At 44.3% G+C, this 12,234-nt stretch overlaps 1 protein-coding gene across 3 annotated transcripts in view; it reads right to left on the minus strand.

The window, feature by feature from the left end:
- PARP6 (poly(ADP-ribose) polymerase family member 6) overlaps positions 1-12,234 on the minus strand; it is a 45,774-nt gene that overhangs the window by 5,489 nt on the left and 28,051 nt on the right. For 2 of the 3 annotated variants that reach the window (XM_075273644.1, XM_075273642.1), the window contains 5 exons: positions 11,777-11,825; positions 9,024-9,136; positions 8,407-8,479; positions 7,827-7,896; positions 7,595-7,674 (listed from right to left, as the gene is read on the minus strand). In XM_075273644.1, the coding sequence (XP_075129745.1) occupies positions 7,595-7,674; positions 7,827-7,896; positions 8,407-8,479; positions 9,024-9,136; positions 11,777-11,825 (385 nt within the window). The remainder of the gene's footprint in view (positions 1-7,594; positions 7,675-7,826; positions 7,897-8,406; positions 8,480-9,023; positions 9,137-11,776; positions 11,826-12,234) is intronic. The other variant, XM_075273643.1, reaches the window with a different exon arrangement.

A 12,234-nucleotide genomic window follows, 5' to 3' on the forward strand; every position in this document is an offset into this window, starting at 1 on the left:
ATTCGATTCGAACAGCCGCTCACTGTTCGAGTGTTCGAATGGGTTTCGAACCCCATTATAGTCTATGGGGAACATAAACTCGTTAAGGGGGAAACCCAAATTCGTGTCTGGAGGGTCACCAAGTCCACTATGACACCCCAGGAAATGATACCAACACCCTGGAATGACACTGGGACAGCAGGGGAAGCATGTCTGGGGGCATAAAAGTCACTTTATTTCATGGAAATCCCTGTCAGTTTGCGATTTTCGCAAGCTAACTTTTCCCCATAGAAATGCATTGGCCAGTGCTGATTGGCCAGAGTACGGAACTCGACCAATCAGCGCTGGCTCTGCTGGAGGAGGCGGAGTCTAAGATCGCTCCACACCAGTCTCCATTCAGGTCCGACCTTAGACTCCGCCTCCTCCGGCAGAGCCAGCGCTGATTGGCCGAAGGCTGGCCAATGCATTCCTATGCGAATGCAGACTTAGCAGTGCTGAGTCAGTTTTGCTCAACTACACATCTGATGCACACTCGGCACTGCTACATCAGATGTAGCAATCTGATGTAGCAGAGCCGAGGGTGCACTAGAACCCCTGTGCAAACTCAGTTCACGCTAATAGAATGCATTGGCCAGCGCTGATTGGCCAATGCATTCTATTAGCCCGATGAAGTAGAGCTGAATGTGTGTGCTAAGCACACACATTCAGCACTGCTTCATCAAGCCAATACAATGCATTAGCCAGTGCTGATTGGCCAGAGTACGGAATTCGGCCAATCAGCGCTGGCTCTGCTGGAGGAGGCGGAGTCTAAGGTCGGACCTGAATGGAGACTGGTGTGGAGCGATCTTAGACTCCGCCTCCTCCAGCAGAGCCAGCGCTGATTGGCCGAATTCCGTACTCTGGCCAATCAGCACTGGCTAATGCATTGTATTGGCGTGATGAAGCAGTGCTGAATGTGTGTGCTTAGCACACACATTCAGCTCTACTTCATCGGGCTAATAGAATGCATTGGCCAGCGCTGATTGGCCGAATTCCGTACTCTGGCCAATCAGTGCTGGCCAATGCATTCTATTAGCTTGATGAAGCAGAGTGTGCACAAGGGTTCAAGCGCACCCTCGGCTCTGATGTAGCAGAGCCGAGGCTGCACAAGGGTTCAAGCGCACCCTCGGCTCTGATGTAGGAGAGCCGAGGGTGCACTTGAACCCTTGTGCACCCTCAGCTCTGCTACATCAGAGCCGAGGGTGCGCTTGAACCCTTGTGCACACTCTGCTTCATCAAGCTAATAGAATGCATTGGCCAGCGCTGATTGGCCAGAGTACGGAACTCGACCAATCAGCGCTGGCTCTGCTGGAGGAGGCGGAGTCTAAGATCGCTCCACACCAGTCTCCATTCAGGTCCGACCTTAGACTCCGCCTCCTCCAGCAGAGCCAGCGCTGATTGGCCGAATTCCGTACTCTGGCCAATCAGCACTGGCTAATGCATTGTATTGGCGTGATGAAGCAGTGCTGAATGTGTGTGCTTAGCACACACATTCAGCTCTACTTCATCGGGCTAATAGAATGCATTGGCCAATCAGCGCTGGCCAATGCATTCTATTAGCGTGAACTGAGTTTGCACAGGGGTTCTAGTGCACCCTCGGCTCTGCTACATCAGATTGCTACATCTGATGTAGCAGTGCCGAGTGTGCATCAGATGTGTAGTTGAGCAAAACTGACTCAGCACTGCTAAGTCTCTGCATTCGCATAGGAATGCATTGGCCAGCCTTCGGCCAATCAGCGCTGGCTCTGCCGGAGGAGGCGGAGTCTAAGGTCGGACCTGAATGGAGACTGGTGTGGAGCGATCTTAGACTCCGCCTCCTCCAGCAGAGCCAGCGCTGATTGGTCGAGTTCCGTACTCTGGCCAATCAGCGCTGGCCAATGCATTCTATTAGCCCGATGAAGTAGAGCTGAATGTGTGTGCTTAGCACACACATTCAGCACTACTTCATCAGGCTAATAGAATACATTGGCCAATCAGCGCTGGCCAATGCATTCTATTAGCTTGATGAAGCAGAGTGTGCACAAGGGTTCAAGCGCACCCTCGGCTCTGATGTAGCAGAGCTGAGGGTGCACAAGGGTTCAAGTGCACCCTCGGCTCTCCTACATCAGAGCCGAGGGTGCGCTTGAACCCTTGTGCAGCCTCGGCTCTGCTACATCAGAGCCGAGGGTGCGCTTGAACCCTTGTGCACACTCTGCTTCATCAAGCTAATAGAATGCATTGGCCAGCACTGATTGGCCAGAGTACGGAATTCGGCCAATCAGCGCTGGCCAATGCATCCCTATGGGAAAAAGTTTATCTCACAAAAATCACAATTACACACCCGATAGAGTCCCAAAAAGTTATTTTTAATAACATTCCCCCCTAAATAAAGGTTATCCCTAGCTATCCCTGCCTGTACAGCTATCCCTGTCTCATAGTCACAAAGTTCACATTCTCATATGACCCGGATTTGAAATCCACTATTCGTCTAAAATGGAGGTCACCTGATTTCGGCAGCCAATGACTTTTTCCAATTTTTTTCAATGCCCCCGGTGTCGTAGTTCCTGTCCCACCTCCCCTGCGCTGTTATTGGTGCAAAAAAGGCGCCAGGGAAGGTGGGAGGGGAATCGAATTTTGGCGCACTTTACCACGTGGTGTTCGATTCGATTCGAACATGGCGAACACCCTGATATCCGATCGAACATGTGTTCGATAGAACACTGTTCGCTCATCTCTACTTCTTAGGTTTAAGCTGTCTTTGCAGAAGTGATTGAAAGGGTGCAACAAGTTCTGGGGTAGGGCAATGGGATAACATAAAACAATGTCTGCAAGGGGCCCTATTTTGTTTTTTTGCTATAGGTAATTGTCACCCTTTCATATTTGCATGCCTCTGGACTATAATACAGTATATAACAAACAAATCAGAAAATATGAGTAAAGATATTTAAACAAAGCTACTTTTTATGTAAATCATTTGTACTGTATATGTAATGAAAGCTCAAAAGTGAACACAGTATATTATATCAGAGGATCAATTATGTAAGAATGGTAGATTAAGACAATATTAATTACTGAATGACAACTGGAGGATCTTTCCCTATGAGCTCTAAGGCTAGATTCACAAAAGCGTTGGAGTCTCTATTGCAAAATCCACTTATAATCGGTGGAGAGAAAAGTCCTGCAAACCAGTGAAAACTGGCCGGACCCCGTTACAGTTGGTGGAGTCTGCGGGTTTCCATGTGTAACAGCTTTTTAAGTGGACAGGGTCTTCGTCTTTGAAGTCCCCATGTGGACCCAAACGCTAGTGTGAACCTAGCATAAGCTGTGCGTTTCATTGACATATGATCACATAATATAAACCTTGTAAGAGGACCGGATAGATTCATTTGAACTGTTAATGTTTCTAAACATTACAAGGATGAAGAAAGGCACATGAAAAAGTACACAATTAGGCGGTCTAATGCAAGTCCTCTAAAAGAAAGGAAGAAGAACAAAGTCAAGGACAAGTGGCCTCATCTTTCTGAAGCTTAGTGAGACACATCTGTGCTCTTTGTGCCTGCCTAGGCTGCTACCACAGCCTTCCTGGAAGCTCAGTATCTAGGTTTGACTTTCCCACATAAAGTAGTCAACTTGTAGAAGGGAGACCTGATTGACAAACACACCTAGACCCCTAGGAGGGACATCTATAAGGACACCACACCCTTAAGGATTTTTGTAAAATAGAAACATGAACAAGTGCATACAATGAACATAACTTAAAGGGAGTTTGTCAGCATATAAAATGTTATTACACCAGCCCCAGTACCTTAAATTGTTCCTATCTCTGAGCTTGCCTGCTTAATTTTGGCTCTGAATACTATAAGGTAATAGGGCTGGTTTAGTAACGTTTTTGGTACTGACAAACTCCACTTAGTAATAATGTGTGCCATATTACAGTCTGGTCATACATATGGTTTCAGACTCAGTTGACTTTAATCGTCATTGCTGGAGACTAGGTGTCACGGGATGGTTAGAGTCCGGCAATAGGCAATGTGTAATATATATTTCATGTGGAATGTATTCTCTAACCTGTTGTAAACATCAGTGTGTAGTTGGCTGATTCGGGTCTAGTGTGTTAGCACATTGTATGCAAATACCTCTAACTAGTGAGGACCAGTGAGGACAATGGGTGGAGATAATCTGATCAGTGTCTCCAAGAAGATGTTGGATGGTGCATTGTCCATAGTAGACAGGGAGTCTGCTCTCCTTGGTATAGGTGAGGGGGGAAGGATCTGTGACTCAGCCCTTCCCACCCACAGATATAGGTGTAACAGTTTAGTATATAGTTGTAGCTAGAGTTAGTATGAGTTAGCCGGCCTGTGCACAGCTCTGTAGAGAGCCAAGATTTAGTTACAGGACCAAGGAACCAAAGTTATCATTGGATTGTGACTTCTGTGGACTTATTGTTATTACGGTTGATGTGACCGCCACCGGCTACTAACTTTGTGGATTACAATAAATTGCTGTTGTCTCCCGACCTCTTGCGTCCCTGTTGATTCAAGATATCCTCCGGAGGAAGACGTATACCTTTGCTCCGTGACAACTGGTTGGCAGCGGTGGGATCAACAGCGGACAGCGAGATGGACTACAGCAGCCCAGCGATTAATGGAGCCACAACCTCAGAATACAGGAACTGGACTATGGCAAGTCTAAAATTAAGGGCCCGGGAACTAAACCTGAGTTACCAGGGAAGAACGAAAGAGCAACTGATCGAGGCACTGGAGGAGATGACCCTGCAAAGCGACCATGAGGAGGGCTGCCCCCAGGAGACTGGAGAGATACAGGAGTGGCAGGTACAGACCCAAAAGAGCAGATGGGTTGTTTTGTATGAGGAGGAATTGGCAGTGCTGGGGCTAGAAGCAACTGCAGAGCAAAGGAGTAGAGCATTACAGAGGGCTCAGGAAACGGAGAAGGAGGAACAGAGAATGGCGCATGAAAAGGAAAGAATGGCGCATGAAATGCGAATGGCTGAGATAACTATGAGGAATTATAATCAAACGTCGACCCCCAGCCCAACAGTGAGAGAACCACCATATGTCTCCCATAAACACTTCAAGACCTTTGAGGAAGCGGCTGGGGATGTTGATGGATATTTTCAGGACTTCGAACACCAGTGCCGCCTGATGGAAGTCCCAGAGAAGGATTGGGTCCGGTATCTGGTGGGGCACCTACGAGATGGGGCTGCGGAAGCTCTCAGAGCCATGGACCCTAGTGATCAGCGGGACTATGAGGCCATTAAAAGAGCGGTGCAGAAGTATTATGCAGTCACTCCAGAATCCTACCGAGTTCAGTTCCGCTCTTTGTCTTACAATGGGGGAAGCTCCTTCCACATGTTCGCCCACAAGTTGAAGCAAGCATGCAAGCGCTGGCTAGAAGGAGAGGAGGCTGTCACAGTCGATAAGATCCTCCAAGTCATACTTAAGGAACAGTTCTTTTCCCAGTGCCCCGCTGAGATCCGTGAGTGGGTGCTGGAACGGAACCCAGCCACAGTTGAGCAAGCTGCTTCTCTTGCAGATGAGGGCCTGACCATCAAGCCGCAGTGGAAGAGGTTGTTTGCAGAGGAGCGGAAAACTACCACAGTCCGCCAGACACCCTTCAGCCAGCCAACCACCTTTCGTGCCCGGCCTCAGGATTACAATTCCCCCTCTACCCCTGTCCCAGCCCATCGGCCTCCAGCTATGAACAACCCTGTCCTTAGACAACGACCTACTGGAAGAATGCTAGAGCGCAGATGTTTTGGGTGCGGGCGGCCTGGACATTTGCAAGCTAGTTGCCCTGTTAACATGGGGGCACGGGCCACCGTGGCATCCCGGCCTATTCACTACCTGGGAACCACTCCTAGGACAGAAAGTTTGGCCCCATTTCCAGATGACTCCATGAATGACACATCTGTTCCACCTCCAGGGGTCTATGGGATTCAGCCTTCCGCCACACATCCCGCAAACCTTCAGCGGAAGCACGTGCAGGAGGTCCTACTGGATGGCCGAACAGTTGTTGGATTCCGGGACTCGGGAGCTTTCCTAACGGTAGCGGACCCCCGAGTTGTGCGACCCGAGGCCCTAGAGGAGGGCCCTGGCATTTCTATCAAGTTGGCAGGGGGTACTCAAAGACGTATTCCTAAAGCTACCGTGGAACTCGACTATGGTTATGGACCAAAACGATGCACAATTGGTGTGATGAGCGGGCTGCCGGCCGATGTTCTGTTAGGCAACGATGTTGGAAATCTACAGTGCCACTTTGTGGGAGCAGTGACCCGAAGCCAAGCTCAGAGAGACGCCAACATGGATCGACCGGATTTTCTGCCAGATGCCAGCCCTTCAAACCTACAACTTTACCATTCAGTACCGCCGAGGGAACCAACACCAGAACGCAGATGGGTTATCCCGGCAGGAGGACATATGAGCTATAGAGACTGATGTGCATTCCCCAATTTACCTGTGTAGGCCAATTGTGTCATGCACATGTTTTGAGAGGGGGAGGGGTTGTCACGGGATGGTTAGAGTCCGGCAATAGGCAATGTGTAATATATATTTCATGTGGAATGTATTCTCTAACCTGTTGTAAACATCAGTGTGTAGTTGGCTGATTCGGGTCTAGTGTGTTAGCACATTGTATGCAAATACCTCTAACTAGTGAGGACCAGTGAGGACAATGGGTGGAGATAATCTGATCAGTGTCTCCAAGAAGATGTTGGATGGTGCATTGTCCATAGTAGACAGGGAGTCTGCTCTCCTTGGTATAGGTGAGGGGGGAAGGATCTGTGACTCAGCCCTTCCCACCCACAGATATAGGTGTAACAGTTTAGTATATAGTTGTAGCTAGAGTTAGTATGAGTTAGCCGGCCTGTGCACAGCTCTGTAGAGAGCCAAGATTTAGTTACAGGACCAAGGAACCAAAGTTATCATTGGATTGTGACTTCTGTGGACTTATTGTTATTACGGTTGATGTGACCGCCACCGGCTACTAACTTTGTGGATTACAATAAATTGCTGTTGTCTCCCGACCTCTTGCGTCCCTGTTGATTCAAGATATCCTCCGGAGGAAGACGTATACCTTTGCTCCGTGACACTAGGAAAGAGACTGATGGAAGACCAGGGGCAAGTCCAGGAGTGACGGGAGGCACAACAGATGCAGGTGAAGCCCCTCCGTCTGGTGTCCTTCTGTATTCACCCCCATGTCAAACACATGATAGAAGCTTTCTTCCGTCATGTTTTTTACTTTTCTGATAGAATAACAAGTTGTGAATGAAGGACTTTTTCTTTTCTTACAAAAAAACCCAAACATACCAAAAGACAGTGTCCGTCATGTTTTTTTCCACCATAGTCAATGGGAATAGATACAGATGGAGGGGGCTCCATCCTTGTCTATTACTCCACTATTGTAAATGTCTACTGCTCTCATTCTATGATAGATGATCGCAACAGACCCATACAATGGTAATGTGAACATACCCTAACTGTTTGATATTTTACAGACTTTTACAGCTTTTGCCCAAACATTTTTTGAACTCCTTTACGTAGGTAATTCAACGCTATTTTATAACAGTTTCATATGTTACCTGAGGAATAGTGTTCATTCGATTATATCTCTGCACCAGCTCATCTTTTGATGGCATCCGATGTTGCCCCTTTCCCATACCTGCATAAAATAAAAAGTCACTACAAACTTTAACACATATAGTTTGTCATTGTATGTTATCATAGAAAACACATATATGTTTTGTACAAAAGATACAGTATGTTTATACCACTGAGGGTACATACCTGGTGCCTCTTTACTGTAATACTTACCTGAGTATCCAAAGGAAATACTGGAGATGGGACTAAGGTATATCCCTTTCCCATACGCTGCTCCGTGCAACTGAAAATACATCACAATAAATAAGGAATAACTTACACATATGTCAGGTTAGAGAAAAGCATGTCATTTGTTATCTTACTCGATCATACCGTCATTTTGGTCAATATTTGAGGTAATTAATCCAGTGAAGATTATCACTAGGTTTACTACAAGGTCCAAATGTGAAAACCATAGCCAGTCAAACATTTGGTCTCATTATGTAACATATGAAAGGCAAATAAGCATAATTCATGACTTGTTGGTACACGTTAAGATTTTTATTTTTATTTTTGCAACACGGGACTCAGACTTGACCTTGACATTTCTTCTTGGTTAACATGCCAAAGGTTTATAGTTGAATGAAATTTACTACACAGTGTACAGTATGTTTCTGTACAGAAAGTCTAAACTTCTGGAGAGGAAGACTGAAGAAATATTTAAAACCCAGTATAGACACATTTGTATTGACAATTTCACAATGTGCAGCAATTCTAATATATACACATTTATATTAACTAGACTTGAACTTACTTGCAATTTGGTGTAGGATGCATTGACTAGCCCATTCCGCAGAATAGAATGCCAGTTCTCAATATGAGAGCCGCTGATCAGAAGAAAAACATAAAAATAAACAGAGGCAATAAACTACCAAGAAACATTATACTCAGAGAGGTAATATATGTTTTTTTATTGGGCTCAAACCTTTTACATCCTTCACTCGTACAAGAAGATGTCTGAATTCTAGAAGACCTCTTTTCTATTAAACCTCTATCAGCTGTTAATATGTTTTCAAACAGAAACAAAGGCATCTCTATTGCTTTATGAATACTGAGTATTTGGGTCATCTCATACTGGGCCAGCCCATGTGCTGTATTAAATGGGAGTTATAGATACAGCACTAGATATTTTGGAAGATGCAGTTACTGTATTAGGTCACATGAGCAACGTGCATTATGTGCAATGTAACAATTCATGTAATCAGATGTCTGCAGTTTAGACTTTAATATTTGGGTAAAATTCATTATTTTAAATAAAGCACCATTCTACAAAAAAAAAAAAAAAAAAAAAAAGAGAGAGAGAGAGAGCTCTTCAACTATCTCTCACACTTCTGTTTAACCTTAAAGATATTCCCATCCCCTGTTTCTTACTGAAAGGCGAATGTGCTTCCATAAAGTTTCTTGGCAGTTCGGAATCGAGCTTCCTTGGCTGGGGGACTACTGAGCAGCAAAAACTGATGTGAAGTGTGCATGAACTTCAGCTGCTACCACAGGATTATGGAGGAGAGAAGTCATGTAAAAAGAAGGAGATAAAAGAGGCAGGTGTATAAGTTGCACATACAAATAATATGAGCCAATGCAGTGGATAAATGCACCAAGCACTCTGGTGATATTCTTTAATCTTTTTTCCTTATTTATGTTCTCTAAAGAATGGTGAGTTCTCTGACCAGATATATAATTGACAACCTAACCTGCCAATTCACACACAAGCCTCGGCAAGTGTATCAGAACCTGGATATATAACTCTCATAGACTTGCAGAGAAAGAAGGACTTGAGGCTGCTATGGGAATCGGCAGGTGTGTCTGCCAATCATATAACCAGCCTGAGAACCAATTCTGTGGTTATTTTACAAAAAGAAGCCACTGGGTAAATAAACACATCATTCAATAGAGAGAAGTATAATTATAGTATTATTATGTATTACATGGTTAAATATAAAAAGAATCTGGAGTAGTACTTTACACCGGACATTTACATACAACGTATGTTGGCCAAACAACTGTATGGCTGACAGATATTTGACCTGATTCAACCATAAATATATTGACGCAAGTTGATGCCAGATACTAATGTTTATATCCTCTGAGAACAAAAGGCAAGGCATGATGAAATTCAACATACCAAATCCATCTTTCCCAAAACAACTGTCAACAGTGGACAGTTGGTAAATATATAAATTAAATCACTGACTGTACAAACTAATTTTTTTCTACATCACAAAATACATACAATTCAATAAAAAAATGTAAAGAGGTACATAGCCATTCAATATAGGAGTTGCAGAGCTGAATAACACTCTAATAAACTGGGAAACCCTGTAAATGACCACTGACTAAAAATCTACTAAATACGTAAGAAATATGGTATTTCCAATACTATATGCAGTAACATATATAGTTTTTACTAGAATACCAACAGGATATGACTAAGCAGTATAGCAACAGACATATAAATATATGTATGGCTGTTTTAGCGACTTTCCTCCGGTTCAAGTCTGCAACATTCTCATAAAAATGTTTGGATTTCAAAGCTTGTACGATATAACATAAATATTGCATACACTATTAATATATGACACCAAGTGTTTTGCGTTGTATCAACCTATTGTTAAATGTATTTTGTCCATATAGACACTGTCCATTAACTGCTTCGCAGTTTGTATTTCCTGTGGTTGCACAATGTAACGGCTTACATAAACTGATAATGGTAAGTACATCCAACAAAAATGTAATAAGTTGATCAGAAAATTACTGCTGCTGTATATGAGCCATTAAAATGAAGCAAAAATTGCTATGTTTAAAGAGAATAATTTCCATGTTATTATCTGTATTTAAAAAAATCATGTAGTTCTGACTTAATAATATGCTAAATCTCTGTGTTTTCTGAACAAAATTTCTTTACAGCAGTTCTCTCACTTACTAACATACGGATACTCACACCTATAAAGCTGGGTTCACACCAGCGCTTGAACTCCATTCGGGATTTCCATCCCAGAACCTGCTTAAAATTCACAGACAAGAGCAGCAAGCAGTGCTTTTCTCTCTGTACTTTTCACCCATTTCGGGTGGAAACCGGGCGGAAACTTGACAGATTCCATTATAGTCTATGAGTCTATGGAATATGCGGGTAACCGTCTTTTTAAATGGATTAGGATTCTGTTTGGGGGGTTCCCAAGTACACAGTACTGTGACAGTGTGAGACAACTCCCTGAGGAAATACCAGCTGTGAGCAAGGGGAATGTGTCACACTGCTTGGAAGCACAGCATTCATAGCAGTGTTTCTCAACATTTTGTGATTAAAGGGATTCTATCATTAAAATTACATTTTTTCTCGATCACACGTAGGCATAGCCTTAAGAGAGGCTATTTTTCTCCTACCTTTAGATGTCGTCTCTGCGCCGCGGTTCGGTAGAAATCCCTGTTTCGTCTGTATGTAAATGAGTTCTCTCGCAGCACTGGGGGTGGTCCCCAGCACTTAAATAGCATTGGGGGCATTCCCAATGCTGCGAGAAAAATCTCCAGCGCTGCCTCCATCTCCTTCAGGAACGGCCTCTCTGCACATCTTCTTCCGTCCTGGGTTTCAATCTTCTAGGCCTTGGGCCGAGCAGACTGCACATTACTGTCATCCATCATCCATTAATTACAGAATGCAGATGGTGCCCCCTCTGTCTGGTGCCTGTCTGACTTCACTCTCATATTAAAAAAAACATGGAGGAAGCTTTCTTCTGTCATGATTTTTACTTTTCTTAAAGAAGAAAAGGACCTGTATTCAAGACTTTTTCTTCCATTACAAAAGTAAAAACATGATGGAAGAAAGCTTGTTGTTTATGTTAAAGTCAATGGGAACAGACACAGTCGGAGTGTGCTCTGTCTATCTCTATGTCTGTCACTCTATCACTGTAAAAATCTATTGTTCTCATTTTATAAGAGCAACAAACATTAACAACAGTACAGTAGAGTGACCATCCCCTTATAATCAGTTTATATTTTTGAAATTTGAAAATAATATACAATGAGAGAGAGAGAGAGAGACGTTGAAGTAAGATACAATTACTGCATAGCACACCTCATCATTATTGAACATTAGCATAAAATAACGTTTCAGATTGTGACCAAGTACTTACTCTGCTCAGGGGCAACTTTACAATGTGGGATCTATTACTGGAAATTATCCTATAATAAGAAAAACAAATAACTGTGGTTAGCGGTCTATTTTACAGATGTTCAAAGTACCGTATATACTCGAGTATAAGCCGAGTGGCTTACGTGGCCACGTAACCTCAGGCCCTCACCCGGTGCGTATCTGTGTTCTAGGCCTGCTAGCAGAAGTACCGTAAGTACTTCTGCAGTTTGAAATGAACAGGAAATAGCAGTTTGAAATGGCAGGAGCATGGCGATGCTGCGGCCTGGCACCTGCCCCGGTGTCTGTATGCTGGGTCTGGATGCCAGGTCTGTAGCTATAATGGTGCCGCTCTGCTCCAGGGCAGTCGCCATGGCAACCGGCACCTCTGCTGTTACAGCGGTAATGCCAGAGCTCATGAGCTCCAGCATCTCCACTGTAAGAGTTACAGTGGAGATGCCC

This window comes from Leptodactylus fuscus, chromosome 5 (genome assembly GCF_031893055.1).
Source record: "Leptodactylus fuscus isolate aLepFus1 chromosome 5, aLepFus1.hap2, whole genome shotgun sequence".
Lineage (NCBI taxonomy): Eukaryota > Metazoa > Chordata > Amphibia > Anura > Leptodactylidae > Leptodactylus > Leptodactylus fuscus.